Source organism: Halichoerus grypus, chromosome 1, assembly GCF_964656455.1.
Source record: "Halichoerus grypus chromosome 1, mHalGry1.hap1.1, whole genome shotgun sequence".
NCBI classification, from domain to species: domain Eukaryota; kingdom Metazoa; phylum Chordata; class Mammalia; order Carnivora; family Phocidae; genus Halichoerus; species Halichoerus grypus.
In genome coordinates this window covers 70,767,788-70,791,356 of record NC_135712.1, presented here as the reverse complement: position 1 = coordinate 70,791,356, position 23,569 = coordinate 70,767,788, and the positions used below count along the sequence as shown (strand labels likewise).

The 23,569-nt window shown below is 38.1% G+C and overlaps 1 protein-coding gene across 1 annotated transcript in view; it reads right to left on the bottom strand.

Annotated features, from left to right (window-relative positions):
* Positions 1-23,569, bottom strand: part of PAK2 (p21 (RAC1) activated kinase 2) — an 82,880-nt gene that overhangs the window by 26,802 nt on the left and 32,509 nt on the right. The window contains exons 2-4 of the mRNA XM_036108626.2: positions 15,606-15,813; positions 1,989-2,089; positions 1,503-1,650 (exon numbers count right to left, since the gene is read on the bottom strand). Coding sequence (XP_035964519.1) covers positions 1,503-1,650; positions 1,989-2,089; positions 15,606-15,792 — 436 coding nt within the window. The 5' untranslated portion in view covers positions 15,793-15,813. The remainder of the gene's footprint in view (positions 1-1,502; positions 1,651-1,988; positions 2,090-15,605; positions 15,814-23,569) is intronic.

Genomic DNA, 23,569 nt, shown 5'->3' with positions numbered 1-23,569 from the left:
AAACAAAACAGAAGTTATTCATAGTAATACCTTCTCCAGAAAACTGTCTATTGAGAAACTTAAAGCAACTATTCAAACAATAGCAATTGTGCAAAGGAAAATTCTTGACATAAATTTTGATCAATAAGACAGCATATTCCTGAAGGCAAAACACAATTCACGAAGACTAAATGTCAAAACATTCATTCTGGAGTTTAGAAGAGCAAGTTTTGTTTTGTTTTACTTTTCAAAAGGCCCAGAGACTTTTACATTTTTTATACATATATATAATATCTAACAATATGTGCTAAATAATGTTAATATAATTATGTAATTACAATATACTACTATATTAATATTTAACATATATTATACATTAATATAACATAAAACATACTTATATTTGTTATTTGTATAAGTATATAATATAAATGTAAGTATTTATATAAATAAATACATATTTACAAATATGATTATATTAAAGGTATATATTTAACATAACTTTAACATATATATAACATAAAAAATAGGGTGAAAAGAACATACCATTTTCTGGTCAAACACTGATACTAATTTACACAAACTTACTAACTGACACAAAAGTTCTAGGGACAAGTCTGACCTTTTGCTAAGGATGTAAAGGTCAATATCTAAGTAAAAAAGTGAAGATCATTTGGCCAAGTGGTCTCTATTTTTTCCTTGAGCACAGCCCTTATTTCTGTGAAAACGTAATCAAATTAAATACAGTTAATTAAAACTACATGTATGATTTTAAGGGTCAGAGAAACATAAAGACACCCTGGGGATGTAATTAGCAAAATCCACTGAAGGAAACAGGACCCATGGTCCTGTTTCTTCAACAAATAAACTGCAAGGAAAAGAGTATGAGAATCCATGTGAGGGAGCCTAAACATCAAAAGAGATTCAAGAGATACAGCAATCAACTATAATGTATGGACTTTATTCTGATCCTGATTTGAACAAATAAACTATTTTAAAAAACCCACTATACTTCAATTCTGACCTAATGATACTCTAATTCCAAGGTGTAAAATCTTTTCATTCTAATGCTTATTTTACGTTTATATATTTGATAAGTTTCAATTTTTGAATGGACTTAACCATTTTTTACTTCAAAGTCTATGTATTTAATATAGCTAACAACCCTCCTCCTGTCCTACTAACAATAAATATATTTCTAGTATGAACATGCCTATAAATCAGCATCTTTCTCTTCTATTGCTGGGAGTCATTCCAAAGCAGTGACATGAAAAAACAAACAAAAGGCCAAAACATCCACTTTTGGCAAAACTAAGAGATTAACATACTCCCCAGACTCCAAATTATGCATAAAAGCTGCCCCAATTAGTTTACAAAAGGCAGATCTACACAGGGGGCAACAAAAGAGACAAGAACCATAGCTTAGCTTTTTATTTTTCCAGAAGCAATCTTTTTATCTAGATGTGCTTCACAATTTTGTAATCCCATTTGAATCAGCCTTCTACCACAGTATGACGTCTTACCAGGAGGAGTAAAGCTCAGATATTTCTGCTTCACTGTGTTGGAGTCATAGAACTTTAAGACATCCAGCACAGCCTGAGGATTCTTCTTTTGCTCTAGTTTGGTGATATTGGAGGTCTGTAATAATCGTGCCCACTGTTCTGGCATACCCTAACAAAAAGATATTCAGAAATTAGTTGTTTTGAGTTGTCCAATAAAATCAATTTCCAGAGGTTAATGACAAAACACATAAAAAACAAGCCAATCAATTGTAGCCTTGATTAAATTATAAAACGTCTTATTTTTCTAAATCTATTTTGCATAATTCTAACCAATGGGCTCAGCTCCCTAAGAAAAAGATACATTCAACCACAAACACCTTTATAAGAAGAGAAAAGCACTAAGAATCCACAGCTAACACGTGGATAGAAAAGTTAACTTGAAACTTAATAATGCAAAGAAAGGTTTGAGTGCTGATACATAAATGAGTCCCAACTGGGTAAACTTACAGTGAATTCTCCAGTAACCGCATCAAAGCCAACATGGATGGTGTGCTCAAAATCAGATGGAGGAGAAATTTCTGGCCGTTCCTTTTCTTTCTTCTTACTTCCTAAAGGGCATTAAAAAAAGAATCAGCCTATTTAAACACGATTAATAAAGGTACTCATAATCATGTTTCTCCAAAGAACGGATTAGGAACAAAGTTATTCTAGAAGAGATCTCCCCTAAAGACACTGGCTGATAGGAAACTGATAAAAGTAAAGTAACCTATTCTGTCTTCAAGCAGGGGTGGGGACCACCACAGCTGTGTCCTGATTAAAGAGGTACCTGGACTGACTCAGCACCAGGCCTGAATAAAAGAGCACAGGGCGGAAGAAACAGCCCTTTAGAGCAATGGTTCTCGAAAATAGAGGTCTACACTTCAGATACTGAGCAATTTTGGAAAACAAAGTCTATCAAGTCCTATTTCCATTTGGCTCTATTCATCCCAAAAGAAACACTTACATTACCGTGCCGTGTAGGTAGTATAGACTGTATAAACGAAGAGTTTACAATGAGCATGCCACCTTTCTTGAGCAACTCTAGCCCTTCCTCTTTTTATTAAAGTTAGTAACTGCTACATCTTAATGCTTCCCGCTTTTTCCATGGTTCTCCCAACTGTTTTTGCTACATTTCTGACACACATCAATAATATTCTCTGTAGTTCAAACACATTCGTTCCTCTCCACCCCCATGCCTCACCACCGCCCCCCCCATCCCCCCCCCCCCCCCCCCCCCCGGCCTTGCTCTCAGATCCTCCTGCTCTGATCTGCAGTAGTATGCCTGGGCTTCTGGCATAGTTGTTGTCCTAGGACATTCCCTCACTTTTACCCTTGCTAGAATCTATTTTCTGGATACTTTGTTCTCTTCTTTTTTGGTTTACCCCTTTGATACTTCTTGACTATATACATATATATTTAGTTGAAAATGCTTTCCCCCCTCAGAACTTCTTCTCATTCCCAGTGTTGCTATTTAGAAAGTCAATGCCATTTTGAACTACTGTTGAAAATCAATTGTCCATATATGCCTGGGTCTATTTCTAGATACATAACTCTGTTGCAATGATCTCTTTATCTTTATGCCAATACCAGCCTGCCTTCACAGTTGTACTTTATTTTTTTTTAAAGATATTTTTTATTTATTTATGTGACAGAGAGACAGAGAGCAAAAGTAGGCAGAGGGGCAGGCAGAGGGGCAGGTGGAGGGAAAGGGAGAAGCAGGCTCCCTGTTGAGCAGGGAGCCCGATGCGGGGCTCGATCCCAGGACCCTGGGAACATGACCTGAGCTGAAGGCAGACGCTTAACCAATTGAGCCACCCAGGCGCCCCACACAATTGTACTTTAAAAATAAGCCTTGAGGGGCCCCTGGGTGGCTCAGTCGGTGGCTCTCCCTCTGCTGCTCCCCCTGCTTGTGCTCTCTGTCAAATAAATAAAATCTTAAAAATAAATAAATTGGGAAGTATTCCTTTCCATTCCATTTTCTGCAAGATTATGTAGAACTGTTGATACTTCTTCCTTAAATGTGGAACCATATGGGTCTGACACTTTCTTTGTGGATGGTTAATAACTACAAACTAAATTTTCCTAGAGAGACAGTGTTTCCAGGTTACCTATTTCTTCTTGAATGAACTTTGAAAATTTGTCTTTCAGGAAATTTTTGCACTTTTAACATGTTGAATTTGTTACTTTCTTTTTTTTTTAAGGCTTTATTTATTTATTTGACAGAGAGAGAGAACACAAGTAGGCAGAGTCTCCAACTATAACTGGAATTGTCTATTTCTCCTTAAAATTTTATCTGTTTTTGCTTCATGTATTTCAAAGCTCTATTATTAAGTGCATAAATGTTTACTTCTATTATATCCTCCTGATGAACTGACCTTAGAACTGACCTTATTACCATTATAAAAAAACCTATTCCCTATCCTTATCCCTTAAATATTTAGAGCAGTATTTTTTGCTCTAAAATCTACTTTATCTGATTTTAGCCAGTCCAGGTTTCTTTTCAATGTTAGCATACTTAAAAAAAAAAAAAATCCTTTTATTTTAACCTATTTTGTGGCTTTATATATATATATATATTTTTAAAGATTTTATTTTATTTATTTGACAGAGAGAGAGAGAGACAGCTAGAGAGGGAACACAAGCAGGCGGAGTGGGAGAGGGAGAAGCAGGCTCCTGGCTGAGCAGGGAGCCCGATGCGGGGCTCGATCCCAGGACCCTGGGATCATGACCTGAGCCGAAGGCAGACGCTTAACGACTGAGCCACCCAGGCGCCCCTGGCTTTATATTTTTTAAGTGGATTTCTTGTGGACAGCATATAGTTAGTAATCTAATAACCTGCGCTTTTTTTTTTTTTTAAGGTTTTATTTATTTGACAGAGAGAGAGAGACAGACAGCTGGAGAGGGAACACAAGCAGGGGGAGTGGGAGAGGGAAAAGCAGGCTCCCAGTCTAGCAGAGAGCCCGATGTGGGGCTCGATCCCAGGACCCCAGGATCATGACCTGAGCCAAAGGCAGACGCTTACGACTGAGCCACCCAGGCACCCCTAACCTCTGCTTTTTAATTGGGGTATCTAGACCAGTTACATTTAATGTGATTATTGATATAGCTGGGTTTACTTTTTCTTTTCTATCGTCTATTTTTAAGTCTACAGTCTGTCTCTGTCTGTCTGTCTGTCTGTCTGTCTGTCTGTCTGTCTATCTATCTATCTATCTATCTATCTATCTATCTATCTATCTATCTATAAGTAGGCTCCACGCCTAGTGTGGAGCCCAATGCAGGGCTTGAACTCACAACCCTGAGATCAAGACCTGAGCTGAGATCAAGAGTCAGACACTCAACCAACTGAGCCACCAGGCACCCCGATATAGCTGGGTTTAAACCCACCATTCCATAATTTGTTTTCTCTATTCTTTGCTCTCTACTCTTTGTTTACATTTCCTCTTTTTGATTTACTAAGTATTTTTTATAATTCCCTTTTATCTCCTTTGTTGTTTTTTTAAACAGTAACTCTTTAATAAAGTTCATCTGGGTTTTAGTATATATAGAAAGAGTTGTGCAACCATCACCATAATCTAACTGTGGACATTGTCATCATCCCTAAAAGAAACCTAGTACTCATTAGCAATCACTTCTCGTTGTTCCCTCTCCTCCCCCCAAGCTCGAGGTAACCATTAATCTTTCTGTCACCACACATTTGCCTATTCTGGCCATTTCATATAAATAGGACCACACAATGTGCAGTCTTTTGTTAAATGGCTTTTTTTACTTAGTTTTTGAGGTTCATCTATGTGACAGAATGTATCAGGACTTCATTTCTTAAAAACTCAGTTCAGAGCCTTAGATAAAAAACATGTGCCATTCTCAGTGATTTTCATTCCTTTATGCAGATCCACATTTCCATCTGACAACATTTTCCTTCTGCCTGAATGATTTGGTTTAACATTTCTTACAGGGCAGGCCTGCTGGTGATATATTCTTTCAGCCTTTATACATTACAAAAAGTCTTTTGTTTCCCCTTCATTTTTGAAAGATATGTTCACAAGATACAGAATTCTAAGTTGACAGATTTTTTTTTCTTTCAGTAGTTTAAAGATGTTCCTTCTTGTCTTCTGAGATGCACTGTTACTTCCATGAAATCCACTGTCATATTTTGTTCCTCTATATGTAATGTGTCTTTTCTTTCTGGCAGCTTATTTTTTGGCTTACAACAATAAGTGGTTTTTTTTGTTGTTGGTTCACAGAAAATTGAGCCAAAGGTCTGAAAGCTTTTAAAATTTTCTCTTTGGGGCGCCTGGGTGGCTCAGTCATTAAGCGTCTGCCTTCGGCTCGGGTCATGATCCCAGGGTCCTGGGATCGAGTCCCACATCGGGCTCCTTGCTCAGCGGGGAGCCTGCTTCTCCCTCTGCTTGTGCTCCCCCCCGCTCTCTAGCAAATAAATAAACAATAAAAAATATTAAGGGGCGCCTGGGTGGCTCAGTCGTTAAGCGTCTGCCTTCGGCTCAGGTCAGGATCCCAGGGTCCTGGGATCGAGCCCCACATCGGGCTCCCTGCTCCGCTGAAGCCTGCTTCTCCCTCTCCCACTCTCCCTGCTTGTGTTCCCTCTCTTGCTGTCTCTCTCTCTCTGTGTCAAATAAATAAATAATCTTAAAAAATATATATATTAAAAAAAATTATCTTTATCACTAGTTTTAAACAATTTGATTATGTGTTGTGGTGTAGTTTTCATCATATTTCTTGTGCTTGGAATTCACTGAACTTCTTGAATCTATGGGTTTACAGCTTTCATTAAATGCGTAAAGTTTTCAGCCACTTTTTAAAAACTTTTTTTTTTTAATGCTTCCCCTTTCCATTTTTTGGAGACTTCATTTATGCTTATATTAGCTCTGCATGCAGTTTGTCGCACGGCTATTCACTCTTGTTTCACTTTTTTTCTTCTAAGTTTCATTTTAGATGGTTTCTATTGCCATGGTCTTCAAATTCACTTATCTTTCCTTCTGAAATGCCTGATCTACTGTTAATCTGTCCATTGTATTTTCAATCTCTAGAATTTGATTTGTTCTTTTTTCTATTTTCCACTGCTACCTCTAAATATGCCCAATCTTTCCTTCAGGTTTTTCAACATATGGAATACAATTATTTCACCGTTTTAATATCCTTGCCTATTAATTCATCATCTGTGTCATTTCTGGATTGATTCCAATTGGTGGATTTTATTCATTATGGGTCTTTGCATGCCTGGAAAATACTGAATGGATGCCAGACATTGAAAATTTTTCCCTGGTAGGTGCTAGATATTTTTGTATTCCTATAAATACTGGTGAGCTTGTTATTCTTAGCTGTTTACTCATACAGGGGAGAAACATATTTATAAACAGGGATCCTTTTAGGTATTAAAGTTTTGTTAGGCAAAATTGGAGCAACATTTAATCTAGAGCTAATTCTGCCCCATTACTGAGGCAAGACCTCTACTCAATGTTTCTTATTCTGACCAGTGGGAATAGGAAATATTCTAGGCCCTGCGTGAGCATCAAGGATAGTTTCCTCTCATCATTTCCAGCGGTTCCTTTTCCAGCTCTGGGTAGTTATTCTCACATACATGTGCTACTGAAGACTCAAGGGGGACTTGTACAGATCCTTCTCTCTTTCTCTGGTATGTGTATAAAAACTAGCTGCCTTGACATCTCCCAACTCCCAGCTCTCTTTCTTAGCTCTAGGAGACCACCTAATTGTTCCTCCCTTTGCTGCAGCCTGCCAACTCACTCCAGGCAGTAAGCTGGGTCAATTGTAGGATTCACCTCCATTGTTTCCCATCTCTCAATGACTGATTTCCTTTATTATCTGATGTACAACATCATGAAAACCATTATTTTGTGTGTTTTTTCCCAGTGTTTTAGTTCTTTCACATGGAGGGATAAATCTGGTTCCTGTTACTCCATCTTGACTGGAAGTATAACAGGTTTTGCTGTCTTATCTGTGGTATTATGGAATTTCAGGATATGATTTGATATGGTCTTTATTCTTTCATTGAGCTGAGTACTCAGCAAGTCCCTTCCATCTGGAAATCATATTCTTCAGATCTGGGAAATTTTTCCTATTACTTCTTGGATTATTTTCTTTGTTCACTATTAGATCAGTACATCATATTATTTCCTCTCGTATCTTCCATCTTTGGAATTTTTGTCCAATAATCTGGGAGAATTTTCTTGACTGTCTTCCAATCCTCCACCTATTGATACCTTTTGTTTGCTTTGGTAATCTTAAATGTTCATTTCCCAAGAATTACTTCTCATTTTTTTCTGATCGTTCTTTCTCTGAGAATATTTTCCTTGTTTCATGGATGCCATTGATCTTCTCTTTGAAGATTATATAGTTTACTTGTGTGTATAGGTTGGTTTTCTTCACCTCCATTGTCTGTTTCTTCTATATTTCTTTTTTATCCCCTGTTGTTTTATCCTCTCTTATATTAAGGGTTTTTCTCAAATGTCTGGAAATCCTTTGCTGTCTACTCATACAACAAAGTATTAAAAAGTTAACTGGAAGATAAGTCAGCCTTTTCATTAAAGATGGGGGTGGGGGTGGGGTACCTAAAGTATTTTTTTCCAGGACATTTGTTTATCCAGAGAAAAATCTTCCAATCTCTAGTCTGAGGGCTTTGAGTCAAGCTACAAGTATTGTGAAAGCAGGGCAGAGGAAACAAATTTTACATGTTAACTTGCTTCGAATCTGCCTTTCTTCTTCTTCTTTTTTTTTTAAGTTTCAGAGATAGAGTTTAGTGATTCATCAGTTGCATATACCACCCAGTGCTCATTATATCAAGTGCCCTCCTTAAGGCCCATCACCCAGTTACCCCATTCCCCCACCCACCTCCCCTCCAGCAATCCTGTTTGTTTCCTATAGTTAAGGAATCTGCCTTTCTTATTCCTGTGCTACACCTTTCACTGACTCCTCTGACAAGAATGAGGGTTTAATTTCTCCTCGAATACATATAAACATCAGTCTGTTCTTTTGTGTTACTGGAGGATGGGATTTAAAACATTTCATTGGCTATATGGGGTAAAGAAGGGATCTTAAGGGGCCTCTGACACTACCTACATAGATTTTCGATTAAGTCCCCCCCCTTTTCAGCCTGTGTATTACAGCTCCCCACCCCACGACACACACACACACACACACACACACACACACACACACACACATCATGTTGTATGTCTCTAAATCCTAAGCCTCTGAGATTTTTACAAGGAAACCGGTTCACTTCTCACAGACATTGCCATCTGCAAATGCTTAGGATAGGTCCTTGTCTGTTCAGTTTAGTCAGATACCACTTTTCCATCCTTCTATCTTTCAAATATGTATATTATGTCTCTTCCTCTATTCCCTTTGCCCTTGTGATATTAAAAAAATTTTTTTAACTGTCATTTTACTTGGGTCTGGGGAGGGATAGCAAATAGAGGCATGTGGTCAATCTGCTATATTGTCAATCTGCTTTGTTAACCAGAAAAGTCTTCTAATATAAGCGAGCTGAAAGTCGTGTTGTTTGACAGGTCTGCATATCTACAGCTGGAATGTCACCGTATACTATTTTTTGTTTACAAGATGCTACTGACCTAGCATTAGCAGGAAACATACTATTTTTTTTTTTTTGACTAGTGATGACAGATTTGTGCTCAAATGTCCATCTACTTTTTAGGTCTCTTTGACACCTATTTATTTACAAGAGATCTGACTATGGTAAGCGGGCAGGGCACATTAGGTGTGGCAAGGAGCAGAGGGAACTGTAACTATTAAGTCTAGTACAAATTTTGCTATCTCTACTGAAATGCACAGTTCAATCTATCATAAACAACCTCTCATTTTCAACTACACTGTGAGTATTCTGAGGTCATGCCCTCCACTTCTCTTTAGAAGTCCCTAGACTTCTAACTCCCTATCCTGCATACAAGAGGAAATATTTATTAACCAACTATAAACTAAGAGTTTACTTTTTATATGGCTCTGAATTGATGACAGAAAAACAATTTCATGTACTATAAAAGTACTTGTTTCCTCTTCTTTTAAAATATCTGCTCAGAATCCCACTTTTGATATGCATGTGGTTGGCAAAGATACTATTCTCTTAAATGACCCTGACTACAGATGACTGGTCCAAGGCAGGCATGAAGTTCAAGCCAGGTTAGCCATTGTTCCCCGCACACTCCCAGCCAATAAGCTTGGGTCAGGAGTGAGTATCTAAACTAAGCCAGACTTAACACCTGAAAATCAGTCCCTCACTAGTGAATGAAGTTGTAAGAAATAAATGCCAAGAACTGTTGAGGGCTGTTTCCTAACACAGAGAGAAAAAACAACCTGAAATTAAAAAAATAAAGCCAGGTAACACGGAAAAAGACAAGACATAAGGCAAGGTAATTCCTGGTTCCATCTGTGTCTAAGGCCCAGCCATATTTTTCAACTTGGGAATGTTGAGTTTAGAGACATATATTAAAGAAAGTTTCACATATATTAGGAGTACAGAATAAAAAGTTAAAGGAAAGAAGTAAAAACAAGCAGAACTGGAGACATCTAAATACATTAGTTCACTATAAAGGAAATGACCCAGTATCCTAAAAATCTATTTAATTTCATTTGTTTTTTATATAACACACACACACACACACACAAATATTCCCTGTATTTCAGTTGTCTTAGGAAGGGAAAGGGATATTTTAAAAAAATATCTAAAACAAAAAGATAGGTCTGCATATCAAACAATCTGTGGGAAGGCTACTGTTACATAAAAAGAATCATTCCTTTATAACTCTGGAAACCAAGAACTATAAGGACCGCCACCAACAAAAAACCCCACAATCATCTATCAACAGATGTCCACCAGGCAACTGGATCACTTGCTGGGAAGTAATGAATCAGGGAAAGAAACTTCTTTCAATAAAACCCACAACTTGTTAGGGTAGGAGGGGGAAACAAGATTCTTAGAACCACTTTCCAACTTTATCAGACAATAAAACAAGCAGGCAGGCAGCAACTTTCTGCTAAGAGGTGGGGCCCTATGTCATGTGTTACACAGAAGGTGCTTAACAAGAATCCTAAGGACGTCACTGCCACATTTTTTAAGACCACCACCTTTTAGGCTACATTGGAGCTAAAGTCTAAGGCTAAAAAAATCCCCATCTCTCTAAAAAGAAGACTCTCCTATTTCTACTCTAACAGAATCAGTGATTACCCCTTTGTTCTTTGACCCAGAACAGCTTCAAATTAGTAAACCTTTGTGTTTCGTCACAAAGAAGGGTATTCTCTAAAAAATAGGAAGATGGGTATGGGCTACTCTTATTAATCTTAGAATTCAATTTTTAGACCAGAAGGGATATTTACAGTTCCGTCATCTTCATCACTAACCACAAGTGATAGTACATACAGACTGAATTAGAAAATTGCCTTGGTTAGTAAGTACTATCACCATTCAACGCTGACTGAATAGAGCTTTTTAAAAATAAGCCAAGACAGTGGCTCATTACCATTTTTATTAACAAAACTACTGGACTTGTTAAGCCATTTCTCACCTGGATTACTGCAAAATCCTCCTAACTAGTTTCCAACTTCAGTCTTAGGCCTCCAACATACCTACTTTCTATACAGCTACTAGTCTCTCCTATTTAAGACAAAAATGTGTCCAGGTCCCTCCCCTATTTAAAATTCTGTAATGGTTCCCTAGGGAACAGGATAAAATCTGAGCTCTGTAGCATGGAATACAAGGCCCTTTATGACCTGCTCCCTGCCCACCTGTTTAGCTTCCTCTCCTGTCTGCAGTTTCCTCCACACATCATGCTATTATTCTTTCCTCCTCTCTGCTTTCAAGTCACACTGGACTGTACTCAGCCCCATGAATGTGCTATGATCCCTCCTGGAGATGGGCCACTGAAACTCTTCTCTAGGCATTTTAACTACTAAAATCCTCCTACTTATTTTCAGTTATTCATTCTTTAGTCTTCAGCTCTACTGTCACTTCTTTAGGAAGCCTTCCCAGAAAGGACAGACATCTTACACTATCCCTATTACCACTTTTCATAATTCGTAATTTTATGTTGTAGTTTTGGTTAGTGTTATGAGAGCAGGGACACCATCTGCTTTGTTTATCACTTTATCTCTGATCACACACAGGGTTCATATGATACATATGTATCAAGATGTGAAAAGATTTGTTCAATCAAGTTGTCATAAAACATGTAATTTCTAATTTTCTTAACTCTTACAGTGACACTGATTAACCAAAAATGAATAACTGAAGATAGTCCAGCTTTTCTTTCTTTTTTTTTCATGAAAACAGCTGTCTGTAAGGACAGCAATAGGGATGTAAATTTGAGTAGCATAAAATGAGTATCCCTAGATCAGGCTTTATATTAGAGATAGCAAAAATCTTAGGGTAATTATGGTTTTTTTAAAATAAAAATACAGTTTTTCCCTTCTAGACTCCTGTTTCAAGATGATAGACTAACGATATACTGTAGCCCTCCCCCTTTATAACAAATCTCTTTATCATGGAACAAAATGAATGAGGAATGCCTAAAGATGAGAAGAATTCAGATAAAACTAAGGAGAGAAATAGCCGCTCAGAATGTAGGCAGGAGAATGCCAGTTCAGAAATGTTGGGGATGGTTAAGCAGGTAGATCTCTGTGTTCATATAAGCATGAATATGAGTACACACACACAGGGCGCTCTCTTCCTCCTAATCATCAAAGTTTCAGGTCATAGTTTCATCAGAAATGTCAGCTTCCAGGAAGGAATAGTAAGTGTGGGAGGCTGGGTTGGAAAGGGAGGGAAGAGCCCCAGGGAATGAGAGGAATTAAGGAGCACCCAACCCTCCAAACATTTCATCTCTCTCTCTCTCTCCAACTAGGTTATAAAAAGTGACTGCAGATGCTCTACTCTCAACTACAAAGCTGAATGCAATTCTTCCCATCTTGCTCTACAAATTCAATGCAATTCTCATCAAAATATCAACAGGTTTTTTTTAAAGTATATGATAAACAAATTCTAAAATGTATAGAGAAGAGCCAAGGGCCAAAAGATCATAAAAAAGAACTTGGTAGGTTTGCTCTCTTGGGTATCAAAAAAAGGAATTAGAAGCTATAGTAATTAAGGCGGTACAGTATTAGCTCAGGGACAAATAAGCCAATGCAATAAAGAGAACACAGAAACAGATCCTGGCATACGTGGAAACCTGACCGATAATGGCTTGTATTGCAGGTCAATGGGGAAATGATAAAAGTTTCAATGAAAGGTCTGGGACACTGGTTTTTTAAAAAAGTGAATACGGATCTCTCTTTACAGAAACATAAAAAACAAATCCAGATAGTTCAAAGGTTTAAACTGTAAAACTTTTAGGAAAACATAAGAAAGTATCTTTGACCCCTAGTTTGGCAAAGATTTTTCTTTCTTTCCTTTCCTTTTCTTTCTTTATTTCTCTCTCTCTCTTTCAAGATTTATTTATTTGAAAGAGAGAGAGGGAGACAGAGAATCTTATGCAGACTGTGCGCTAAGCGCGGAGCCTGGTACAGAGCTGGATCTCACAACCCTGAGATCACCACCTGAGCAGAAACCAAGGGTCTGACACTTAATCAACTGTACCACCTAGGCACCCCTATAATAGAATTTTTTTAAGAGAAAAGAAAAATAGGAATTGAATAAGAAAGGCAAAGTTTGTTGTTGTTGTTGTTGCTGTTTTTTAAGAGCCTGTAGGGGTGCCTGGGTGGCTCAGCTGGTTAAGTGTTGGACTCTTGGTTTCAGCTCAAGTCATGATCTCAGGGTCGGGGGATTGAGTCCCACATGGGGCTCAGCACTCCCTGCTCACTCCCTGCTCAGCGTAGAGTCAGCTTGGGATTCTCTCCTTTTCCCTCTAAAAGAAGTAAATATATAAATAAATTAAAAAATAAAAATAAAGAGCCTGTAAAGTTTTAAGATTAACACTAAAAAGTTATTAGATCTTGAATGTGATTAACACAAGAAAACAAAAAGACTTCGGAAATCACAAAAACAAAATGTAAGAGATCTCAAGAGCTGATAAATGCAATCAGAGCCATCCTAGGTACCTTCACCTTCCCTTTGTATGGGGGGACCTTGAGTTAGTAACAGCTGATGAGTAATTCTGGGGGGGGAAGGAAGGGAAAGTGGAGTTAAGAAAAGAAGGTAAAACTGGAAGATTCTCAAAATGATCAGAGAGATAGGTATGCTCTTTTGAATGTATGTAAATGCATGTTCAATCTGCTCACAAACCCTACCATTACCCATTTCATTTTGTGTGCTTTCTGCCTTTCCAAGGCTGTCCTTAAGTACATTTTATCCCATCTTGAGCATTCCCCTACCCCCCCCTTTTTAAAATTTTATTGTTTTAAGTAATCTCTGCATCCAACATGGGACTAAAACTCACGACCCCAAGATCAAGAGTCACATGCTCCACAGACTGAGCCAGCCAGGCACCCTTCCCCTACCTCACTTTGCATTCTGCTCTCTATAGGCAAGTCATTTCAACCCTGTCAGCAATTTCTTCTGGTACTAACCTGCATAAATTTGTTTTCTAACCTCCATAATTATAAATACTGTGTTTACACTGACATTATTAGGTTTTCCTACTCTAAAAATACTGACTGACTACTACGGAAGATGAACATTCAGTGCTCTCCCACACACACTTGTCCGCCCTCTTCCCATACATACTTAAAAAACATACTTCCATGAGGGTTTTCAGTTACAACCACACTGAAATTTTAAAAGCAAAATTAGAAATAAGAGATATACAATAAAAGGAACAGGTTTTCAACTGTCCCATAATGATATCCTGTCTGCAAATCTAAATTCTCAAAGATTTGATTCTTTATTAATATTAAATATAAGACCTCATTCAAATTTCCACTGATTATGTATTCTTAACTCTCAAGTTAAATGTGTCCTTATTATTATATATAAAGCACTATTCTTCCACTTGCGTTTACTTCTCAATGTTAACCTAGCTATAAAAGTAGAAATATATCTTTATCTTCACTTAGATCTATTACTGGCTATCAGAGCCATATTGTCATGCTTAATGTAATTAAATAAACTAATCCCTAATTATCATTATTATTTTTTGAAGATTTCATTTATTTATTTGACAGAGAGAGACACAGAGAGAGGGAACACAAGCAGAGGGAGTGGGAGAGGGAGAAGCAGGCCTCCTGCCGAGCAGGGAGCCCGATGTGGGGCTCGATCCCAGAACCCTGGGATCCTGACCTGAGCTGAAGGCAGATGCTTAACGACTGAGCCACCAGGTGCCCCTAATCCCTAATTCTTACTCTGAAATTCACTACTAGTCCATAACCCCTATCTAATTCTAAAGCCCAAAAAGCTCTGAAAACTGCAAATTTTTTCCTTAGGTTTGGCACCAAAACAAATTCAGTGACTTCAACTTAGATGAGATGACCATTTAATGCACAAGACAGATCCCTTCACCAAAGTGTTATTTGGCCCCCAAAGGTCAATCTTACTGAGGCTGAGAAACCCTGGACTAGCTAATGTTTGCAGGAGACACATAATGTATTGATCACTGAGTGCTGCCTCAGATGCTTCTGAGGGCATAACAGAATACATGATGAAAAGAAGCCTGCTTCTCCCTCTCCCACTCCCCCTGCTTGTTTTCCCTCTCTCTCTGTGTCTCTCTCTGTCAAATAAATAAATAAAATCTTAAAAAAAAAAAGTGCTAAGTATTACTACTACTGAAAAATCAGAAACTCTTAATTAGATCTTTCTCAAATATCCAAATCTCATTAATGTTGGGAAGCCATAAACTATGGCCCATTTCTCTTAGAAAATGAAGGAGAGGATTATAGAAATTCATTGGATATAACAAGTAGATAAGCAACAAATTTAGTTTTATTCTTTCCTATCACAGGTTAATTAGCCTTTCTAATAGTGCCTATATACCACCATCAACAGTTTTCTTGGATCTGTTTATTGTTCTCACTATAAAAATCTCAACTGACTATATAGTTCAATTAAAAAGACATCAAATTCAGTAACATAAAATAACTGAGACTCTTTAAATGACAGTAGCTATTTACCTTTCTCTGTGCCTGAGAATATAGAGATGATTTTATTCCTGGGCTTTTTTTCCTCTGGAACAGAGGGCAACGGTTTCAGACTGTGATTGGCTGACAAAGGGTCTTTGCCTCCAGTGCTAAATATGGTACTGCTCATTCGCACGGGAGGCGCTGGAGGCTTGTCTTCCAGTTCTCCGTTATCAGACATGATTTGGAATTATGATATGGCCTGAAATAGATAGGCAAAATCATACAGTTAATCACAAGGTAAAAAATAGTACAGACAAGCACAAACAGTAATAATTATCCTCTTTCCAACTCTGAATTAGAAAAGGTTATCCATTTAGAGTGAAATTTGCAAAATTTGTAAAACTCAATGAGTAAGAGATGAATGGGTTATTAATATAGGTAATCTCCCCTAACAAAGTTGGTAAATGGTTAGCTGAGGGAATGTTTGAAAAGCCAAGTCAAGAGGACTATGGTAAGTTTTGGGAAAGCATGATGATACTAAATTATCAAAAGATAATCGATCCTAAGAGTATATATTCCAAGGAAAAGACAGACAACATGGAGTCTTTAAAAAAAACAACAACAGAGAATTCTGCAGAGGAAGACTATGTTCTGACCGATCAATCAAAAGATAGGTCTCTGATAGGTCCAATTTCTAGAGCAGAGATACAACGCTTGCTATTAAATACATCAACCAACGCCACTCCCCATGAAGAATCTGACTCCATGCTCACTAGCCTTGTGATTACAACTTAGCCTTCATATAAACTTTCCTAAAGGATGAGAATGTGCCACTGATGCAATATTTGGTTTCTCTGAAAATCTGACATTCTAACTACATATGTTAGTCCCGTGCACGCTTTGCAGACAGTCCCACAGAACTTGACCCATCTGGGAACACTGACAAAAGTAAATCCAGAGTTTGGCCGAACACCAGAGTATGGCCAAATCCCAAGATTCTGTCATCCCGTGATGCCCTGTGCAGGCAGTCAAGTAACCCCTCTTAATCCACATGACTAATTCAGTGGAAACTTCAACCCTGTTTATATATATATATTATTATTATATAAACCTTATTTATATATATATATATACACACACACATATATATATGGCCTTTAAAAACAGTAGATTATACACATTTAAAGTCAGCAGTAAAGGGAAGGGGATGCTTAACTTGCAGGTAAGTTTTTTTTTTTTTTTAAAGATTATTTATTTATTTGAAAGAGAGAGAGAGAGAGCACAAGCAGGCAGAGTAGCAGGGAGAGGGAGAACCCAGATGAGATTAGGAAACAACACATTTCCCCAGTAAACAAGATTTTGATTGGTAATTAGATCCTGATTTGATTATAGTTATTCAATGCACGTAAGTGAACAAAACTTTGTATATGTACAATGAAAAGAATGCCAACTGTATTTAGAAGAAATTAAAAATAAATTTTATTTTATTTTTTTATTTAGTTTGAATGTTAGTACCTGAAGAAAAGTAGGTATCATTTGAGGAGAATTAAGGAATGAAGAGATTATTGTACCTAATTCCACTTCAAATCTTATAGCTTTTGTTTCCCTTGATAAGAGTATGTGTCACTAGAACCACTGTGTATTTTATCTGCCATAATGACAGTTATTTTCCAGCCTACAAAAGAGGAAGGAGAGAAGGTAAAGGGGGAAAATAAACTTTTCTGGGGAGAGCTAGCTAGAGAAGAACTGGGAGAAGAGAGTAAAAAAAAAAAAATCTCTTATCGTGAGAAAGACTGCTTGAAGTGAAGTTACTATTGGTAGTCAAAAGAAGAAATGGGGTGGAATATAAGAATGTGATGCAGATGACATAGTCAGATGATTCTTCCAAACCAGGTGGTCACATCATGGGGGGTTTGTTTTGCTTTGGCGTGAGATGCAACTGATTGTTCTTAAGTGTGGGCTGTCAGGTGTGCATCACCAGAGGACTTATATACTGCTACAAATGGAAGAAAGATAAGGCTTAGTTAACAATATTTGGAAGATTACTTGAGAGCATGATAAATTGAGACAGATGTTTATTTCTTATGTGACCATAACATCAAGGCAAAACAGATTGCTCACTTTCATCTTAATCACCAGTTACAACAGACAGCATGTTCAGATTTTGGTTACACTGTGAATGCTCCACATTTATGCATATTAAATTTTAAAAAATCAGGGTAATATGGGATGTCTGGGTGGCATAGTCAGTTAAGCAGCTGACTCTTGGTTTTTGCTCAGGTGGTAATCGCAGGGTCGTGAGATCAAGCCCTGCATCTGGCTCTGTACTCAGCACGGAGTCTGCTTCAGATTCTCCCTCTGCCCCTCCCATTCATGCTCACATGTTCATGTGCATGCTCTCTTTCTCTCCCAAATAAATAAATAAATCTTAAAAAAAAAAAGGGTAATATAACAAAATTTCAAAATACATTTGTACGCATTCAAAGAAAGAAATGCACCAAAATATTAGCAGTGGTTATCTGTGACTAACAAGTAATTTTCAGCTTGATTATAATCATCATAGCTGTGATTAAAATAAAATAAAACAGGGCACAATAGGGGCGCCTGGGTGGCGAAGTCAGGTGAGTGTCTGACTTTGTTCCGGCTCAGGTCGTGGGTCCGTGAGGTCCAGCTGCATGTCTGGCTCCACGCTCAGCACGGAGTCTCCTTGGGATTCCCTCTTTCTCCCTCTCCTACTGCCCCTCCTACTCGTGCTCACGCTCTCAAAATAAAATAAATAAACCTTTAAAGCAGGGCACAATAATTACTTAATGTAAACTGATTACAAATTCTATCCTTAAGGTCGGCTCACAGATGGAACATGACTAGAAACTGCCAGTACACCTTCAGCGGCATGCTGTCCAATGTTGTGATTAAGAGCATGGGTTGTGGAATCAGATTCCCTTGGTTGGAATCCTGGTTCCACCATTTACTTCAACGTGTGACCTTGGGCGAATTACTTAACTGCACCTCAGGGCTCCTTGAAGAAACAGCTGGTTCTAGGCCTGGACAGGGAAAATACAAGATGAGCCTAGAGTATCTTATATTGTCAGAAAGTAGGAAGTACTTGAAAAGGATAGGAACACACACAGGAACAGTTTTCTTTTTCCTTTTTTTTTTTTTAAGATTTTATTTGACAGAGAGAGAAAGAGAGGAAGCACAAGCAAGGGGAGCAACAGAGGGAGAGGGAGAAGCAGGCTCCCCGCTGAGCAGGGGCCCAATGAAGGGCTCAATCCCAGGACCCTGGGATCATGACCTGAGCCGAAGACAGACACTTAACTGAATGAGGCACCCAGGTACCCCAGGAAAGAGTTTTCAAAAGCCAATGCTGGAATGACTGGAGCAACAAATTAATAAAGTAGCATTATATTTAACCCAAAGTATAAAATAAATATACACAATTCATATCAATACAAGTAAATGAATAAATAAGGGGTGCCTGGGTGGTTCAGTTAAGCATCCAACTCTTGATTTTGGCTCAGATCATGATCTCAGGGTCGTCAGATCAAGCCCTGTGTTGGGCTCCACACTGGGCATGGAGACTGCTTAAGATTCTTTCTCTCCCTCTCCCTCTGCCCGCCCCCAAAAAGAATAAATAAAATGGTGGGGTGCCAAATCATCCTTACAAAACAATTCCAAATAATAAATGTAGACAAATCGTCTTCTAGGAGTCAGAATTTAACTCCCCTCCCCACTTGAGTTGAGTGTAGGCTGGACCTAGTGACTCATTTCCAAAGAGTAGGGTATGGAAAGGGAAAAATAACTTCATGGCGGAAAAATCTGGCAAACACTGCATTAATCAAGTGATCAAGGTTAACAGCTCCAGTAATAAGTTATGCTGACATCACTCACCACCTGATCTAATGTGATGAGAAACATACTTCACCTCTGCGGTATTCTTCCCCAAAATCCAAAACTGCAGTCTAATTATGGGAAAAACATCAGACAAACCCAAACTGAAGGACATTCTACAAAAATTCCTGACCAATGCACCTTAAAGCTATCAAGGATGGGGGCGCCTGGGTGGCTCAGTTGGTTAAGTGTCTGCCTTTGGCCCAGATCATGATCCCAGGGCTCTGGGATCGAGCCCCACATCGGGCTCCCTGCTCAGCGAGCCTGCTTCTCCCTCTCCCTCTGCTGCTCCCCCTGCTTGTGCTCGCTCTGTCAAATAAATAAAACCTTAAAAAAAAAAAAACTATCAAGGACATGAAAAACAAAGACTGAGAAACTGTCACAGAGCAGAGGAGTCTAAGAAGACATGAAAATATTATACTCTGGAACAAAAAAAGGACATAGTGGAAAAACTGGTGAAATCCAAATAAAATCTAGAATTTAGCTAACAGTAATGTACCTATGTTGGCTTCTTTGCTTTCACAGACATTTTAGGGTTTATGTTAACATTAGGAGAAGATAGGTGATAGGTATACAGGAAATCTATGATCTCTGCAACTTCTCTGTAAATCTAAAATTATTCCATGATAAAGCCTATTTAAAACGAAATTATGTACTAAAGTAAGACGAAAACTGAGAGGTATACAAACCATAAGAGACTCTTAACTATAGCGGTGTTATATGCAACTGATGAATCACTAAACTCTACCCCTGAAACTAGGAAGGAAGGAAGCAAGCAAGCAAGCGGGCGCCGGCTGGGGTCGTGATCCCAGGGTCCTGGGATCCAGCCTCTCATTAGGCTCCCTGCTCCTTGGGAAGCCTGCTTCTCCCTCTCCCACTCCCCCTGCTTGTGTTCCCTCTCTCGCTGTGTTTCCCTCTGTCAGATGGATAAATAAAATCTTTTTTAAAAATTTTAAAAAATTAAAAGAAAATAAAAAGGAATTATGTAATAAGTTCCTCAAAAAGTTATAGAATTATCTACAATATGACCTAGCAATTCCACTCCCAGAATATACCTAAGAGAATTGAGAACATATCCACAAATAAATTGCCTGTGAATGCTCATAGCATTATTCATAATAGCCAAAAGATAACCAACAGATGGATACACAAAATGTGGCATATCCATATAATGGAATATTTGGCCACAAAAAGGAGTAAAGTACTACAACATGGATGGACCTTGAAAACGTTAAGTGGAAAAAGAAAGACACAAAAAAACCACACACTGTATGATTCCATTTATATGAAATGTCCCTAACACGCAAATCCATAAGGACAGCAGGTAGATTAGCGGTTACTGAGAGGGGAGGGGAATGGGATGTGACAACTAATGGGTACGGAGTTTTTTCTTGGGGAATGAAAATGTTCTGAAATTAGACATTGGTAATGGTTGTATAAACTTTTTAATATCTTAAGACCACTGAATTGTACACTTTATTTTATTTTTTAATTTTTTGAAGAAGTTTTTATTTTTTTATTTGACAGAGAGACAGAGCCAGAGAGCACAAGTGGAGAGAATGGCAGAGGAGAGGGAGAAGCAGGCTCCCCACCGAGCAGGGAGCCCGATGCGGGGGCTCGATCCCAGGACCCTGGGATCATGACCTGAGCCGAAGGCAGACGCTTAACCATCTGAGCCACCCAGGTGCCCCTGAATTGTACACTTTAAAACAGTAAGTTTCAGCTATGTAAATTATATCTTAATTTTTAAAAAGGAACTAATATTTACTTCATAAAGATTAAATGAGCTAATAAAGATTGAATACTGCTAGGACTATCATGATCATTAATATTTATAAAACTCTATGCTATAACTTAGAGAAAATAAAGGAGGATCTAGTTCTTCTCCAAGAGTTCACAAGCTACTAGGGGAAAGACCAACACAACTAAGTTGGGTCATGCATGCCACATGCATATTAAAAGCCACTTAGTTTCTTCAAAAGGTAGCAGTTCTCAAAACATTTTGGCCTCAAGACCCCTTTACACTCCTAAAAATTATTGAGGCTCCCAAATACTTTTTGTTTATATATCTATATTGTTTATGTCTATATATTCTATATGAGAAATCAAAGCAAGTTAAATATTTATTTCATCAAAAAATACTCACTACATGTTAATATAAATAAGAGAAGGGCTCGATCATGACCTTACCTGCAGGCAGATGCTTAGCCATCTGAGCCACCAGGGCTCATCAAGTACATTCTTAAGTAAAACTAGTTTTTTAAAAAAAAAAAACTACAAGTAAAGCAGAGGGGAGGGCGCCTGGATGGCTCAGTGGGTTAAGTGGCTGCCTTCAGCTCAGGTCATGATCTCAGGGTCCAGGGATTAAGCCCCGGGTCGGGCTTCTTGCTCAGCGGGGAGTCTGGCTCTCCCTCTGCCCCTCCCCCAGTTCATGCTCTCTCTCTCTCTCTCTCTCTCAAGTAAATAAATAAAATATTTTAAAAAACAAAACCAAAAAACAAAACCTGCAAGTGGGGGTGCCTAGTTGGCCCAGTCATTAAGCATCAGACTCCTGATTTCAGCTCAGGTCATGATCCCAGGGTTACGAGCCTGAGCCCCACATGGGGCTCCACACTAGGCATGAAGACTGCTTAAGAGTCTCTCTCTACCTCTCCCTCTGCCCCCCCCAAACAAAAAAAACCCTATAAGTGCACAGCCACTACTTGATTTCTGTTAAAGCACAGGCAATTTTACCTACTACTACTTTTGTACCAGCTATGCAAATTTCAACAGTATGAAAAGCAAAGAATTATCTTTTATAAAAATAGGTTTTGACCTCATAGACCCCAACAGTACCATAGACCACACTTAGAGAACTGCTGCTTTAAAGTATATCCCAGCTCTATACTTTACCCTCATACCCCCAATTTTAATGTGCTATTGGGGTGGCAGAAGACCCCGATTTATTCATCCTATACTCCCCACATTTTAAACAAAGGAGACGGTAATAAATGGCTAGATTTCCAAGCTAGGGCATATAAACCTAATCAAACCTTTAACATGGTTAAACATGGTTGAAAATCTATACACATTCAATGGTATTTACTATATTATTTTTCGTAACAAAAATCAGAAAGATCAGTAGGTTTTCCTGGGTTAGCCAGAGAGACTAATTGCCATTTGTATGAAAAAAAAAACCTCCATAAAATTCTAAGCAAAGAACATTACAGGGCAACTTTCAGAACACAGCCTTTCCTTACACTTTGGTTATCCAAAAAAATTTCTTTACTGCTCTATTTTAATATACTGCACAGCAGCTTTTTAATTTGCTGCACAAATTCAGTCCAGTAGAACTAAAGGGGAATATATTATTTGTTTCAGAAAATTCTTCTTGGTGATTCTACATTATAGATAAGGCTGAATTAGCTGTCTCAAGGAAATCCCAATTAACATGATGTACCTACCCTGTAGGCAATATATGTCTAAATAAAGCCGAAATTTAACATTAAACATATAGGTCACAGATGTCCTTAATGAAATTACTCAAGATGACAAATATGATGGCAACATAAATGATTAGATCTTAGTAATTATACACATGATCCTTGATACTCTGACACCAGCTTAGCTGAGGATGACTTCATCACTTCATCTCAGGATTTCTCTAAGTAGTATCTATGTCTTCAAGCTGCTGTTCAGAGGAAGAGGATAAAAGCTCTAACTAGCTTCCTAAAGAGTTTCTATGCATTCAAGTTTTGCTTAGAGCTACCCATAACCAACAGACTGAGGACCAAACTCTGATATTTGGGATATTTACTACTGAATCAATCTGATATCATATAAATACACCACATATATCATATGCCTTATGTTGCCCAAATACACCAAAGAATTTTCTGGCCTAAATCACCTTTGTGTTGTGTATATATTTCTCCATTTTTATGTTTTCTTCAGCCATTTCTCTATCTAACCGAATCTTTCAATGCTCAGCAATAATTATTTCCTATATAAGGTCATTTCTGTCTATCCATTTGCAAAATGATCCTTTACTTTGAACAAGAATGACCCCTCCCCACCACCACCAAAAAGAAACCCCTTCACATCCTCTGAATACAAGTTACACAGGAAAATAAATTCAGAGAGTA